At 39.7% G+C, this 17,666-nt stretch overlaps 1 protein-coding gene across 1 annotated transcript in view; it reads right to left on the reverse strand.

The window, feature by feature from the left end:
* The window catches only part of LOC134348887 (cyclin-dependent kinase-like 2), a 72,004-nt gene extending 54,676 nt beyond the window's left edge, over positions 1 to 17,328 (reverse strand). Inside the window, 4 exon segments of the mRNA XM_063052682.1 lie at positions 5,616 to 5,728; positions 8,672 to 8,850; positions 14,497 to 14,691; positions 17,161 to 17,328. Coding sequence (XP_062908752.1) covers positions 5,616 to 5,728; positions 8,672 to 8,850; positions 14,497 to 14,691; positions 17,161 to 17,328 — 655 coding nt within the window.
* Positions 17,329 to 17,666: the final 338 nt, after the last annotated feature.

Genomic DNA, 17,666 nt, shown 5'->3' on the forward strand with positions numbered 1-17,666 from the left:
CCAAAAGTTGCTGATTTTGCAGAGGAGGTTTATCAAAATGTTTCGAGAGAGTTATGGCTATGAAAAGATGCAACAGTTACTTTCTTTGTAACAATAGAGGAGAGAGTTCACTAACGTGTCCTAGGTTGCCGGAGGCCAAGAAAAGATTAATACAAATGACATTTTTCTCTTGGCAGTGAGGTCAATAATTAAGGGGCATTCTGTATATTTAAGTTCATTGGTAGAATAATCAGGAATTGTGGATTTTTAAAAATGTACTTTATGTGAGGGGTTGGAGGGAGGAGGAGGGGAGGGCAGAAAGGATGGTGATGCCTACAGTAGAAGGTCTGGACTCACTGCTTGAAAGGGTAGTGGAGGCAAAAGGTACTTGGATAGGAGCTTAAAGTCTACTGACAGGGATACAGGGAAAACTGAGATCTGGGAAGTGGGAGTAAACTAAATAATTTATTTTTTGTTTGATGTGGACTCTGTAGACTAATTGAGCTGTTTCTGTGCTGATTAAAATGATTCTAATGTTCATCCAATTACTTCCCGAAGGTGTACATCTGGCTCCCTATCAAATATATTCAACTGTGTAGAATTGCTCTATTCATCTCACAATTGAACTAATTACTGTAGGAGATTCATAAATTACCTAAACACTTCTATTTTAATTTTTATCCTGCATTCCCTTGCTACTATCCAATCTTTCTTCCTATCTTGTTCTCCGAACTGGACTATCATCCAGTAGCACTTACATCCATTGTGATGAAATGCTTTGAGAGGTTGGTGATGAAACATATCAACTCCTGCCTGAGAAGTGACATGGATCCACTCGAATTTGCCTACCATTACAACAGGTCAACAGCAGATGCCATCTCACTGGCTCTTCACTCAACCCTGGAACGTCTGGACAGCACAGATGCACACATCAGGATGCTCTTTAACGACTACAGCTCGGCATTCAATACTATCATCCCCTCAAAACTAATCAATAAACTTCAAGACCTTGGGCTCAATTCCTCCTTGTGCAACTGGATCTTCACTTTCTTCATGTGCAGCCCCAGTCAGTTCAGATTGGCAGCAATATCTCCTCCACAATCACTATCAGCACAGGTGCACCACAAGGCTGTGTGCTTAGCCCCCTGCTCTACTCACTTTACACTTATGACTGTGAGGCTAAGCACAGCTCCAATACCATATTTAAATGTGCTGACAACACCACTGTCATTGGCCGAATCAAAGGTGGTGATGAATTAGCACAAAGGAGGGAGGTTGGAAAGCTGGCTGAGTGCTGTCACAGAAACAACCTCTCACTCACTGTCAGCAAGACCAAGGGGTTGATTATTGACTTCAGGAGGAGGAAACTAGAGGTTCACGAACCAGTTCTCATTGGGAGATCAGAGGTGGAGAGGGTCAGAAACTTCATTTCAGCGGACCTGTCCTGGGCCTGGCACGTACAGTAAATACCATTATGAAGAAAGTATGGCAGTGCCTCTACTTTCTTAGGAGTTTGGAATAATTCAACATGTCATTTAAAATCGTGACAGATTTCTATAGATGTGGAGAGGAGTATATTGACTGTTTGGGTCACAGCCTGGTATGGAAACACCCTTGAACAGAAAATCCTACAAAAGTAGTGGATTCAGTCCAGTCTATCACGGGTAAAGCCCTCTCCACCGTTGAGCATATCTACATGAAGCGCTGTCGCAGGAAAGCAGCATCCATCATCAAGGTCCCTATCAATCTAGGCCATGCTGTCTTCTCACTGCTGCCATCAGGATTAGCTACAGGAGCCTTGGGACCCACACCACCAGGTTTAGGAACAGTTATTACCCCTCAACCATCAGGCTCTTGAACCAGAGGGGATAACTTCATTCACCCCATCACTGAACTGTTCTCACAACCTATGGACTCACTTTCAAGGACTCTTCATCTCATGTTTTCAATATTTATTGTTTATTTTCCTCAGCTCAAGCTAGTAAAACCCGAGTTATAGACATAGCTAAATAGCCCAACACACTCATTTCTCAATTGCTAGGAACTTTCAGACTATTTTAGTGGTGTTTAGCGTTGTTGCTTTCCGAAGATTTACATAAATATTGTTGTGTTGGCCTAATTGTTTAATCCTATTGTGTAGTGGCTTTGGGATGGTACCAGTTGTAGATATTAATATTGGGACAATGTGTACCCTGTTCATGTTCCAATGTCTTTCAATTTCCTCCTTTAATTCAGCATATTTCTGGTGTTTTTCACTTATTAGTTTCTGCATGTGTATTCGGAATGGCTATATCTATCAAGTAATATCCTGTAATATTTTATCTGGACAGTTATCATGGATTGTCCTATCCATAATAATGGATTGGTCATAATATAATTTGTATGACTCTGCCCTAAAGCTGGATTCGGCTTGTATTTATAGTATAAAATAGTGTCTTTTATGAGTTTGTATTTTAAATCAAGATTTTGGTAAACAATGTTTTCCACTTGATTGTGCCTGTGTAAGTGATTAGACTGAGTTAAACTGCTTCAGTATCCTGAATAGTGTTGGATTTCTCTTCTAGTTTCTCTTGACATTTTCTGCATTTATCATCTCGAATTTGTTGGTCTTTTATTATGTATTTTGATGATATCTTTGTGCTAACCACCTGGTCCTGTATTGCCACAAAGAAACCTTCTGTTTCTGGGAAGAGATCTCCAAATCTGAGTCAGGCATTTGGCATGTCCTTGTTGACATCTAGTCTGCTCAGATAGTGGGGATGTCTTCCGTGGAGGGTCATGCCCTTCCATTGGTTAACTTTTTCTCCTCATCATAATTTCTTCATTTTTCTGGGCTATGCTTTCATTTAAGTTTAGTGATGTGTACTTCTTATCAAAATTGTATGAGCTCGGGGGCAGTGCTGAATCCTGTTTTCATTGATGAAAATATACCCTTAGAAGGTTTATCTGACTGTTGTGTAATTTTTATGTATTTTACTCCTCTTCCTCTTTTTGTCCTACGTAGTGTTAATCTAAGTGTGTTTAAGTGTACACAGTGTTTTCTAAAAATTGTCGTTTCAGTTCTTATTTTTCTTTGTAAATTTTCCAGATTAGTCTTGGACCAAAATATTATGCCAAAAGATTACATTAATATGGGCATAGTGAATGTATTTATTGCCTTTGTTATATTTTTACTATTGAGCTCTGTTTGGCAGAATTTCTAAAACCGTGAAGCAATTTCTGCTGAAAGTTTTCCCTTTATTTCAATATGATCTATTTTCTTTGCTTGTCAGTATCCCAGATGTTTACATGTTTCATATTCATCCATCGGTTTTATTGTACCCTGCTGCTCTGTTTTGTATTCTACTAGCTCTATCGCACATTTCTTTATGTTTAATATTATGCACATATCTAGTGCAAAGTTTATGTTTATATCTTTAGAAAATACACTATTTGAATTTATTATTATTATTATTACTTCTTTTTATCTTTTTGCATTTGCACTATTTGTTGTCTTTTGCACATTGGTTGTTTGTCCTGTTGGGTGCGGTCTTTCGTTGATTCTATTGTAATTCTTGTATTTACTGTGAATGCCCACAAGGAACTGAATCTCAGGCTTGTATATTGTGACAAATATGTACTTTGACAATAAATTTACTTGGAACATTCATTTGATTTGAATTTAATATCCCTGATGATGGTTCCTAGTTACAATTTGACACTGAGTGATATATTACGTGGTATAGCCATGAGGACTGGTGGTCCTGGGGTTTAAATTGTTGTCGGTGCATACTCTAAAATTGGCATTCTAATGGAGAAAGTCCATGTGGAAAAAATAGCATGTATTTTATGAAAATTAAATAGTTCAGATTAGGGAAGTAGAAACAGCTGAAGTAGCTGCTGTTATTAGACGTATTACAAACATAGGTGCAGAGAGACAGGATAAGGTGAGGTAATATGGTCACATTGGGAAGAAATACAAGTCCAGCCAAGCGAAAGCAATATCACTGCAGCCGGCATGACAACTACCTCCATTTCCCAACAGGAGTGGACGGCTGGTAATGACAGCTTTGTACAAACTGTAAATTAGAATAATGCACCTTCTTTTGTGATTCAAAAAATGATCTTGTGAAGCAATAGTAGTTTATGTTCAGACTATGAATAATCAATTTAAAAGCAATTGATAATAGCCTTCCCTTTCATTTAAAGATATATCAAACAGAATATAGACTTCTATTTTTCAGGATCTCTTCAAAGAATATCTGAAATGATTGACTACAGTAAGGGATGAGCTTTATTGTAAATCCATCGGCTCAAGTCAAAAACAATTTCAGCTTCAAGAATTCACCTTTCTTAAAGCTTTATCTTGCCTTATATTGTCTAATGCTTTGGAGTTAACATCTGAAGTACTTAAGCAGGCTGAGGGTGGCAGACACCAACAGAATCAACAAACTCATTCGTAAGGCCAGTGATGTTGTGGGGATGGAACTGGACTCTCTCGCGGTGGTGTCTGAAAAGAGGATACTGTCCAAGTTACATGCCATCTTGGACAATGTCTCCCATCCACTACATAATGGACTGGGTGGGCACAGGAGTACATTCAGCCAGAGACTCATTCCACTGAGATGCAGCACAGAGCGTCATAGGAAGTCATTCCTGCCTGTGGCCATCAAACTTTACAACTCCTCCCTTGAAGGGTCAGCCATCCTGAGCCAATAGGCTGGTGCTGGACTTATTTCATAATTTACTGGCATAATTTACATATTACTATTTACCTATTTATGGTTCTATTACTATTTATTATTTATGGAGCAACTGTAACGAAAACCAGTTTGCTCCGGGATCAATGAAGTATGACTATGACTATGACTATAAATATTGAAATTAGAACATGTGTAAACGATATTTATGCATTCACAAATACATCCAAAAAATTTAGTGTTGTGCAGTCTAAATCAAGACATTAATTAAGTATTTAATTATTAGAGAAAATGCCAAATTTATTATCAAAGTTAAAAAATGCACCATCAGCTAATGTAAACAACTGTGTCATTGTGTGCGTGGCTAATATTTACTAATGCTATCATAGGCTCATTTTGTACAAATAAGACCGCCGTTGCACTGTAATGAATAATGCAGGAAAGTGGTCCCCCAGTGTTATGCTGGGTAAAAAATGCCATTAGGTATGTTACAGAAATATGGGACTGGAAATGCAGCAATTTAATATTCACATCAAAGTTGCTGGTGAACGCAGCAGGCCAGGCAGCATCTCTAGGAAGAGGTACAGTCGACGTTTCAGGCTGAGATCCTTCATCAGGATCTTACCTGAAAACTATAGAACTACAGAAATATACTCCAACATGAGTCATAATCAACAGCAAAGTAACAGAAAATAAGTAATCATAGGAGCATGGGGGGGGGGGGCGGAAACTGGAGCCACAAATGTATATCAATTTTCTCAATCTTGACATTGAAGTTTAAGTGCAATCTAACTGATTATGACCACTTCCAATAAAATTATATTAATATTCTGGTACAACTTAAAATATACTTAGGATTCAGTGTAAATTACATCCTGTGATTTAAAAAAAACGAGTTTGTTAAATTTTGCCCAAAGAGTGCGGTATCACTTACCTTACCCTTTCATTTATACTCACCCACTTGAGTCACTATCTTATGGATCTGGTCTAAGTCAGAGTTCCCAGGCAGAAAGGGACGTCCTGTCGCCATTTCAATGCTCATGCATCCAAATGCCCAAATGTCCACAGGTCTATAAAAATGTATTTTTAAAAAAATATTCATTACAATCAGTTACTCCTTACGTATTGTACCTTTTTGAACATAGGAACTGCTGGCTTTAATTACTGTATATGTTTGAGTTACGCTACAGTTTATAAAGCATCGGTGAAGCCACATTTGGAATATTGTGAGTAATTTTGGTGACCATAATAAAGACAGGACAGGATTACTCTGGAGAGGGTGCCGATGGGATTTCACTAGGATGGTGTCTGAGGTGTGGTGTTACACAGCTGTGAGGAGAGAGTAGACAGGTTGGATAGTGTAGAAGATGCTGATGGGGAACCTGATGGAAAATGCAGGTGCCTATGTAAAATTTGAGGAGCTTAGATCGGGTAAGGAGGAGGCACATTTTCCTATAGCAGATGTATGTACAACCAGAACACATAATTTTAAGAAGAGGTTTTAGAGGGGATCTAACAATTTTTTTCACCCAAAGTGTGGTTAAATGCACTGCCTGATGGAACGTATTCTCACAATGTTCAAACATATTGCGACTAGCACTTTGAATTGCCAAGGCATTGAAGACTATGGACTAAAGTCTGGCAAATGAGATAGTAAAATAAGTATTTGATGTTTAGCCAGTTGGCCAAAGGACATTTTTCTGTGCCTTATGACACTATAAGTGTAGTGGTTACCACAACGCTTTGTGGTGCCAGTGATTCGGGTTCATTTCCCACTGCTGTCTGTAAAGTGTTTGTACGTTCTCCCCTTGACCGCGTGGGTTTCCTCCCACAGTCCAAAGACGTACCAGTTAATAAGTTAATTGGTCGTTGTAAATTGTCCCATGAGTAGGCTGTGGTTCTAGGGTTATATCGGGGGAGGGGTGTGGTGGGGTGGGGGGTCGGGGGGCGTAGGGGGGTAGGGGGGTGCTGGGGGGGTGTGGCTCAAAGGGCCGGAAGGGCCTACTCCACACTGTATCTCAATAAAATTAAAAAACAAAAAAACAGCTGTTTCACAACCCTGTCCACTGCTTTTTGCGCAATGAATTGAAATTTGTAATGAAATTTTACATTTTTTTTCTGTTATAAATTCACAGCTCTACAGTAAAAATGTAAAATGAAGTGGCTACAATTTCCAACTCCTGGTTGCACTGCTGGAACATTTTTAGGATCCAATCAATTGCATTTCTCTAGTTCCCATATCATTATTTATTTGTTAACTAATATAATAAAATAAAATAAAGATTCTGCACAAACAGATAAGTAAAACATACGACTTTTAAATTAGAAACGAATTGCATCGGTATTGCCTGTCCCATTTGCTCTTCATATTCTAATCCTTGTTTTCACATCATTGGGATGCAGGCTTTCCAATTACACATGGCCTTGAATAGATACCATATGATTTTCTTTCGAAACAGTAGCTCCCATGTACGGTATTTATATTTGATGACATGCAGCAAGCATATAATAATTTTTTTTCATTGAGTGCTCAAGTAAGGGATCATAAAATAAAACCATTTGTAGGACCTACAAAATCAAAAACATCAGCATGCCTCTAAATTAAGCACAGAAGTTGAGTACTGTATTCAGGAACAAAAGTGATGTGTTCATTGCACCACATAACTAAGTGATCTGTATTTCAAATTTATCTGACTTATATTCAGAATGTCTAATATCCTTCTCCAACATTAACACATTTTGATTGGTTATGGGTTTTTTTTTTGCGTATCGCACCAGACAGTCAGCCACTCTTGTCTGGCGCGTGGTGTCAGGATTGGTCTCCTTTCGGATTAACCGGGTCACGATATGAACGTTCCTAACTCGACCTTTTTTTTTTACGAGGCCGAGTGGCTAGCTCGACGCTCAGCACAGCACGGATGGAAAGCGTGCTCGCTGGCTGGTCCGACTTGGATTCGAACTCGGGATCCTGCGCTCCGGAATCCGGCGCTGATGCCATTGCGCCACCAGCCGGCCATTTGTTAACCATTTGTTATGGTGCAATATATGAAAAAAACTAATTAAAATATTCCTTATAAAATATTGTGTACAATCTTTACTACTACCACCTATCTCCCATTATTCATGATTGTTTCATCACCTTAGTTTCTTGAGTCAGTACATATCTTACACTGATGGCAACACATATGGAAACAAAACTTACAACGATGCCTGTAAATAATCAAGTTATTATAATCTTCCAATTATAATGCAAAAAAACACCCCTCCGTGACAGACATACCCTTTATTACATAAGGAGACTGTAGGAGCTGCTACAGTGACCAAAACTGCATGCAGTACTTTAGATGTGGTCAAACCAAGGCCCTACTTAGAGATAGTTATTCAATCTAGTTCTTAAACTCAAAATCTTTTGCAGTGAAGACTGACGTTCAATTTGCCTTCTTAACTGCTTGCAGCTCCTGAATGTTTGTTTTCAGTGACGGGTGTAAAAGGACACTCAGATCCTTTTGCACATGAACATTTCCCAGTCTTTCACCATTTAAATAACTTATGGATTTTTGTTTGCATCCACGAAAATGGATAAGCTCACAGATGTCATGTGGCATGTGCCATAATTAATCAATTGATACTGAATCTTGTAACAAAAGTAGAGCATAAATCTTCCGTTTCCCTACACAAAGCTGCTTTCGAAGCAGAAATGCACAACAGCAGATACAGTTATTCAATTACTACCCCTGTAAGTGATCACTATCAATCGATAACTACCATGAATTTTTAAAAAAAGGGTTCTGGGTAACTAAGGAAAACTTAAGAAGGAGATTTGGGCAAGATCTGTGAAAGCCATTCTTTTGTGCATATTAAATGTCAGGACACTAACGCAGGAGCAAGGATTGGACAAAAGTCCTTTCTGGTCTCTGTAGTTCATAACCAAGTCATTTTGATGGGGTAGTTGTGTAATCTTCTACTCCAGTGAAATAAGAGAAAGTAAAGGACTATTTGCAATCTGTACCTACTTTCCATATTTGTTGTCACCGACTACTAACTCTGGGGCCCTATACCAGCGAGTGGCCACATACTCTGTGTAAGTCTCTCCTGGTGCAGCCAATGTACGGGCAAAGCCAAAATCACAGAGTTTAACGACACCAGACCCGGAGACCAAGACATTTTCAGGTTTGATATCACGATGAATTATCTGGAGACGAAGCAAGGTGAGAAAAACAGATTAAAACAGCTGACAGACATTTAAATTGTAAAGCAAAATCAATGAATTATACAAAATCAATTCAAGCGTCCATGTCATTAAAACTGAATACATTTAGTTGGCATATTGTGACAGTGTGTTTTAGCATCAATGTATTGGGCCATGGAAGAGGAGGATGTAACTTGATTTATACACCATTGTTGCTCATTCAATTTCCACAGCTCTTCCGCTAACATTATGAAATAATCAACCATAATATGAATCACAGCTAAGCTAGATAAATCAGCTTACATATATACCCTTCATCCTTTAATAGTAATTATTCAGATGCCACCAAGAAATGTATATAGATAGTTCACTGAAGGTGGATAGTTTAGTTATGTGGCACACTGTAATGTAACCAGCGTATAGTAAAGCTTTGCATTAACATAATATATCGCAGGTCTCGGCCGGAAACGTCGACTGTACCTCTTCCTAGAGATGCTGCCTGGCCTGCTGCGTTCACCAGCAACTTTTTTGTGTGTAGCTTAGAGTATGGCCAAGCACCAAGTATTACAATGTTTCACCATTTGCAATATCCATGACACAATAACATATAATATTCTTTCATTGTTGTTCCTCTCAGTGTCTTGTGTAGCATCAGGCGGTAACTTTGCAGATTTAGCAATTTTCCTAAACTTTCAGCATTTTTGTCTGTTTTTTACGAGGCCAAGGTACTAGCTCGACACTCAACCCATCAGGTAAGGAAAATGTGCAGGAACGGGCGGGATTCGAACCCAGGACAACTCGCCTCAAAGTCCAGTGCAGACGCCACTACCCCACCAGCCATCTTTAATTTTCCCTTAGCCTTTATATTATTTGAGCCCAGTTTGATTTCAACGACTCAGTTTTCATCAGTTGCTCCTTGGCGCTCCAAAGAAATTTGAAATATGTTATTAACATTCAAAAGAGGTTATATTCTAACTGCTGACGTTCTTGCAAATTCAAGTTCCAGGCCATTTCCTACGATTGGTTAATTGTGCTGTTAACCCTCTTCATTTCATGGTTTTCATTGTTCTTACTGTTCTTGATGGTATTAGATGGTTCTGCTTTCTGCTGATCTTGATCTACAACATTGCAAGTGAGGAACAAAAATCATGCAATGTCGAACACTCAACATTCCAAACAAAACGGATCAAAGTTTGATAAATAAAAGTGAACAGCATAAGCTGTTGCTAATATAACGTTGACTAAAACCCTCATTACTCACAATCAGCCATGTTGTGAAGGCCACTTCGTTTGGATGGCTGACACCAGACTCCAGAAGCATTTTACTCCATGCTCTGTTTTGGGAAAACATCAACAGTTCGACAGAGAAAAAGATTCAAGTATACGTTCACAGCTTCCTTATGGATTTACACTTACTCCTTGGAAAATCTGGGCCATGATCACTCATAGGGGGAAAGGGACATTTGGGGAGCCATTGAGAACTTAAGGTTATGCACTGGGATACACAGAAATCTTTCACAAGTGGCCAAAGGAATGTGGTAACTTACAAACTACTAGCCTACCCCACTTGCACCTCTTGACCTATCTGTGACTCTTAAATTGGCCTCATTAGACACTTTAGAATCCCTAAATCTGAAGTGAAAGAAAGTCTGAGAGGAAATGGAAGAAGTGGAAGAATATTTTTAAAAATTGTCTAAATCAGATAGATTATCGGAATTTATATTTAATAACATGCACATAAAATTTGCACACAATACTAAAAAACAGAACGATCAAATACCAGCAAGAAAGATAAACAGCACCACACAATGAAAACCATTAAATATTTCCAGTAAACACTAGGTTGCATTAAACAAATACTTTAAACTAAGGAAGCAAGATGAACCAGCAGAACAATGGTAGTTGTAAATTAATAAATTTTCCAATCAGTCTGCAATCAGTCAAGAAATTACAAAATTAATGAACAAAGATGGCACAATGGAATGAACTGAATAAAAAGTAGGCTGCAACAAATTAATTGACGACTGCAGCACTGGACAGAGCAAAATATAAGCAAATCATAATCATCAGAAATCTTCAATCATAAGCAAATGCTTTGAAAGGAGCCCCTACAATTCACCTACTGACATAACGGATCAACAGACGATGTCATAGCCACAGCTACAGCACTGCACACCGTCCTCACTCACCTGGGGGAGAGGGATGCTTACGTCAGAGTGCTGTTTTTGGATACAGTTCAGCATTCAATATCATCATTCCCCAGGCTCGACAAGAAGCTCAGAGAGCTCAGGCTGCACCCCACCTTGTGCAGCTGGATCCTGGACTTCCCGTCGGATCACCGGCAGGTGGTAAGGATGGGCTCCCTCACCTCTGCCCCTCTGCCCCTCAACACGAGAGCCCCTCCCCCAGGGCTGTGTCCTGAGCTCCCTCCTCTACTCCCTATACAACCACAACCGTGTTGCCGCGCACAGCTCCAATCTGCTGATCAAATTTTCAGATGACATGGCATTGATAGGCCTTATTTCCAACAATGATGAGACAGCCTGCAGAGGAGAAGTCAACACCCCTGACACAGTGGTGCCGAGAAAACAACCTCTCCCTCAATGTCAAAAAGGCGAAGGAGTTGATTGTGGATTACAGGAGGAACAGAGATGGGCTAGCCCCTATTGACATCAATGGGACTGTAGCTGAGCGGGTGAGTAGTTTCAAGTTCCTCGGTATACACATCACCGTGGATCTCACCTGGATTGTACACACCAGCTGTGTGATGGAAAAAGTACAACAGCGCCTCTTTCACCTCAAACAGTTGAAGTAGTTCAGCTGAGTCCCCAAATCCTAAAGACTTTGTACAGGGGCACAACTGAGAGCATCCTGACTGGCTGTGTCGCCCCCTGGTTGGGGAACTGTACTTCCCTCAATCTCAGAGCACTACAGAGAGTGGTGTGAACAGCCCAGCATATCTGTGGGTGTGAACTTCCCTCTATTCAGGAAATTTACAGCAGTAGGTGCGTGAAAAGGGCCTGGAAGTTCATCAGGAACTCCAGCCACCCCAACCACAAACTGCTTCAGGTACTACCGTCTGGTAAACGGTACCCCAGCATTAAGGCCTGGGCCAACAGGGTCCGGGACGGCTTCTTTCACCAGTCCATCAGATTTATCAATACACATTGATCTGATTGTGTATCTGACTGTACATTAATCTGATTGCATGTCTGACTGTACATTGATCTGATTGTGTATCTGACTGTACATTGATCTGGTTGTGTGACTGACTGTACATTGATCTGATTGTGTGTCTGACTGTACATTGATCTGATTGTGTATCTGACTGTACATTGATCTGGTTGTGTGACTGACTGTACATTGATCTGGTTGTGTGTCTGACTGTACATTGATCTGATTTTGTGTCTGACTGTAAATTGATCTGGTTGTGTGTCTGATTGTACATACACATATACAAGACAATTATGTATACAATTTTAGTGTTTGGCCAACATCCTCCCACAGTTCCGCTCTTTATTGCTTGAACATTGTGGCGGAGACACAACATAAAGATTTTTACTCTCTTGGATGTAAGAAATAAAATAAATACAAAAACATCAAGTACAGCATTAAACAGGTGAATTAATTAATTAATATGGCAGGAACTACCTGTGATTAAAAAAGTTGGCACAGCAACAAATGGATCATTAACCACATGAGATAATCACAATGGAAATAAATGCCAGTGAACCAGTGAATTAATTTAACAGCAAAAACACCAACAAATAAATTAATGGAGCATTGGTCACATGATGAATAAAGTGAACTCTCAAATTTAATCAATGGCAAACCAATTAAGTCAATATTTTAATACAACAGTGGAAAACAATGAATTATTAATTCATAGAGCTGCCATTACACTGATAAATCAATCAATTTGCAAAAATGCCAACAAACAAAATTAAAATACTAAATCTTAAACTAGTAAATCAAGATTCAGGATTCAAGATTGTTTATGCCATTTCCAGTAAACAAATGTAAAGTAGAACAAAATCATTCTTACTCCAGATCTGATGCAGCACAAAAAAAACACAATAAGATAAAGAACATAATAATAATAATAGTAATAATAATAATAAAAAGGCAATAAAAATAAGTAAGTAAGATAGCTTATATGCATAGATCGATTGTCTGACCATAAAGTGACACTAGGGACATTAGTGTCTGTACATAAGGTGACTGACAGAAAGAGATAAGGTAGTGGTGGGGCATGTGGAGGGGTGGGTTAGTGGCTGGAGGTGTTGATCAACCTTATTGCTTGGGAAAAGTAACTTTTTCCTGAGTCTGGTGGTCCTGGCATGCTACGAAGCCTCCTCCCTGATGGGAGTGGGACAAACAATCCAGGAGCGGAGTGGGTAGGATCCTTCATGATGTTACTGGCCGTCTTCCAGCACCTTTCTGTATATAAGCCCTCGAGGGTGGATAGGCTGGTGGCGATGATGTGTTGAGCAGTCTTGAGCACTTGTCAGCCGCAGAGCAACTTCCATACGATGCAGCGATGCAACTTGTTAGGATGCTGTCTACTGTGTGTCAGTAGAATGACGTGAGTATAGAGGTGCATAGTCTAAGTCTCTTCAGCCCCCTCACAAAGAAGAGGCATTGATGAGTTTCAAATCATAAACATGAGAAATTCTGCAGGTGCTGGAAATCCAAAGCGACCGCACAAAGTGCTGGAGGAGCTCAGCAGGTCAGGCAGCGTCCATATATGCAGACTGACCTGCTGAGTTCCTCCAGCGTTTTGTGTGTGTTGCTTTGGTGAGCTTTCCTGATAGTCTAGAACGTGTTCTGACAGTATGAGAGATGGTGTGCCAATGCCAAGACGTGCACAACCAGGAGTTTGAAACTGCTCACAGTTTCCACTGCTGTGCTGCCCATGTGAAGAGGTTTGTGAGAGGTGCGAGTTCTCTTGAAGTCAATAACCATCTCCTTTGTCTTGATGTCATTGATGAAGAGATTATTTGCCTGACACCAGGTCTAGAACCCTTGCAGCTCCTCTCTGTAAACCGTTTCGTCATTGTTGGTGATGAGCCCCACCACTGTCATGTCATTGGTGGACTTGACAGTGTGATCACGCAGATGTCTGGTCATACAGTCACGTGTGACCAGAGTGTACAGTGTTGTGTGTGTGGTTAACTAAAAGCTGTTTCTAGTTTTAATGATATTTTCATCATTTTATTTGTCAAAATACATTGAGTTATTTTTAGGATTTTTAATTGACTAAAGCTCTAAACAGCTCATGGATATATCATGTTTAATAAGTTCAAGAGCCCTGTCCATTTAATCATGGCTTAATAAAAAGTTCACAATCACACAAAATAAGTAGGATGCAAGAGGGTTTCCAAGCAGGAGTTTTATAGAACAAGTGATGAATGTGAGGCCTCTGAGCTGCCTCTAATAATTTGGAGTATCCATTTTCCTTGTAGCTTAAAAAGACACCACAGAGTATGCACCTCCTTCACACAAAACACTGTTATCACGGTCCATTATTCCATTTTTCTGTCATGATTTTCTCTTGGCTCAGTCTCCATCTTATTTGTCAAATCAAAATGGAAAATGCACAATCAATTTACAATAAAATGTTAACTGCCTTCAAATGCATTAACTCACGTTGTTCTTGTGAAGATACTCGGTGGCTCGTAACACCTGGATGAGGCACTTTCTGAGCTTTTTAGTTTCCAAACCATTTGGAAACCGTTCCAAATCATCCAAAACAGTGTGGTCAACAAATTCAAACACCAAGAATAAACGCTTCTTTTGCTTGAACACCTCAATAAGGTTTACTAGATTTTCATGTCTAAATTGCTGTGAAATATTGCAAACAGAAAGAAAATAATAGTTATTCAAAAATCAAATTTGTAATCATGTGAGTAACAGAAAGAAAAACACCTGCTGAGACATTTTGTACTCAAGGGAATGAAATGCCAGTAAACCTGTCTTCATGTTAGTTAGTCTTCAAGCCAAACTAATGAGATATCCACATTGGAACTCCTCCTGGTTGTAGTAAAAAGAGAACACGCAGCTTTGGAGAGTCTTTGACCTGAAACAACTGCTTCTAACTGTTTCTCATCCACATAAACTGCCCATTCTGTTGCTTGTTTCTAGCATTTTCTCTTTCTTACAGCATCTGCAGTTTACTTTCTGATTTTCAACATATGCTATTTGCTTACTATGAAGTGCCTATGTATATGTATTTCCATTACCTAATTCCAGAACAGTTAGACACAAGAATGAGATCATATAGTGCATATAGATTAAATTGAACTAACTAGAACTGCACATCTTACAGGATAGAATATTAATAAGTCCCTATTTGCTTCCAAGCAGGAACTCACTGTCACATTTTTGCATTTTTCCATAGCATATTCCCTTGTAAACAGAATCCCAACACCCTGGGTCACAGGATATCATGGTGGTTAGCACAGTGCTTTACAGTATGGGGACCCGCTGTCTGTAAGAAGCTTGTACATTCACCCTGTGACCGCGTGGGTTTCCTCCGGGTGCTTCAGTTTCCTCCCACAGTCCAAAGACGTACTGGTTGGTAGGTGAATTGGTCGTTGTAAATGGTCCTGTGATCAGGCTACCGTTAAATTAGGGGATTGGCGGGCAGCATGGCATAAAGGACCAGGAGGGCCCACTCCGCGCTGTACCTCAATAAATAAATCAATAAACCTAGTGATATCAACCCTTAAAGATGCTATTAAAGCCTGCTCAATTATCAAGTGTTCTGCAGTTTTGAAATTCGGAGGATTTAAATTCTGACACCAGTTAATGACTTGAAATGTTAACCCATTTTTTGTTCTTTCCACCAAACTACTTGATGTGTTGAGTCCTTTCATGACTTTTGTTTATATTTCAAATCACTGCTTTCACGGAATTTTAGGCCTAAGCTTCGAGATTAGTTGAGTTAACTGAATTATAACCATTAATCAGTATTAGGTGCAACTCTATTCCAAAGAGATTCTCCGCAGTGAAGGATGGGCAACTGTGACAATTAGACAATAGACAAGCAAAGTTGTTAACTCTTGCTAGTCCGACAGACTTATCAGAAATTCCTCACAAATATCATAATGCATGCTGACCTACAGAAGGCAGAAAACCTAAATATTTGCAAAAAAACTGACACCACCCAAGAACAATGGCTCACTATATAGGACCTACACTGCAAGACAGCCTAAAGTACATTCTATTGATTATATTTCCCCTGTGATCAAAGTCCATTGACCTCAATTGACACAACATATGAAAAATAATCAAATGGAATGCTGTGGACGTGGAGCGTGTGCTTCCATTAGTGGGAGAGTCTAAGACCAGAGGGCACAGCTTCAGAATAGAAGGATGACACTTTAGAACAGAGATGAGGAGGAATTTTTTTAGCCAGAGGGTGGTGAAGATGTAGAATTCATTGTTGTAGTTGCTGTGGAGGCCAGGTTATTGAGTATATTTAAAGCAGAGCACGGTTGCTGCTACTGTGCGTCAGTGGTAGAGTGAATGGTTGTGGAAGTGGTGTCTACTAAGTGGGCCCTATTTCCCCTATGGTGTTGGGCCTCTAGAGGGTTGTTGAAGCTGCACATGTCCAGGTAAGCAGAGAATACTTCACTATGCTCCGGACTAGTGCCTTGTCGATAGTAGGCATACTTTTGGGGGGTTAGGGGGTGAGTTACTTGCCGCAGGATTCTTAGCCTCGGGCCTGCTCTTGTCACCACATTGTGTATATGGCTACTCCCGTACGGTCTCTGCTCATCAATAACCCCAGAATATTGACAGCGCAGGATTCTCTAATGGTGATGCCACTGAATGTCAGTATGATACACATCCATTGAAAGTCAATATGGCAGCCAAACTGCCTAACAATTTGCCATTGTTAGTCAAACTGATTAACTTGCTGCCAAAACCCAATGGTCCAAACCAGTAGTACTTGTCACCAACTGCTTAATTCAGTCCTTGTGTTGAGAAGCTTGGCAAAGTCAAATCCCATTTATGAGGCTCAGTCGGAGGCCAGTGTACAAAAACCATATGTTAGGATTCTAAGACATCTAAAACTATCACCCACAATTCCTAGCCCAGAGGAACTATGGGGCATGTAAGCTTTCATTATTAACATTAAGTAATATTGATTTTAAGATGAATGTAGGCTCTTCTATTTTATATGACTCAGTACCAAATCTTATGGTGTATTTACCTAGTGTCAAGGAAATACTCATTCAAAATTAATTAATTGTTCATGACACTTGAAATTAAGTCTTTCAAATTAATAATAATTCATGCTCCTACCTTCAGAAATCGTACTTCCCTCACAGCAATTTTCTTGACCAATCTGTCATCTTCTCGATCTTGAAATCTTTTGATGGCGACTATTTGTCCTGTCTCTTTGTGTCGGCATTTCATCACTGATCCGTAAGTACCCTCTCCCACGAGACCTAGATTCTCGTACATCTCCATTTGTAGGCTGGATGGTTTCACCCTGTATCAGAATGTGGCGCGTATTGCTATTAGGAATTATAGACTATACTCAGCTAAAGGGAATTTTGATCTAATATCATCATGTTATGGGTTTGATGAAATCAAACAATAAAGAGAGAAGAGCTATTCCAAAATGGTACAGTGTCACTATGCAATGTTAAAAGTTTCAAGAGAGCTTCCCATATAATGCCTGTCACGTTCTAAATTGCTGACTACAACTTCATTGGGTCAGGCAGCATCTGTGGAGGGGAGTGACACAGTCAGCGTTCCGGGTCACATGGCATAGAGAGCCAATAATAGGGACTGCTGGGGAGAGG

The sequence above is a fragment of the Mobula hypostoma genome, chromosome 7 (genome assembly GCF_963921235.1).
Source record: "Mobula hypostoma chromosome 7, sMobHyp1.1, whole genome shotgun sequence".
Taxonomy (NCBI): domain Eukaryota; kingdom Metazoa; phylum Chordata; class Chondrichthyes; order Myliobatiformes; family Myliobatidae; genus Mobula; species Mobula hypostoma.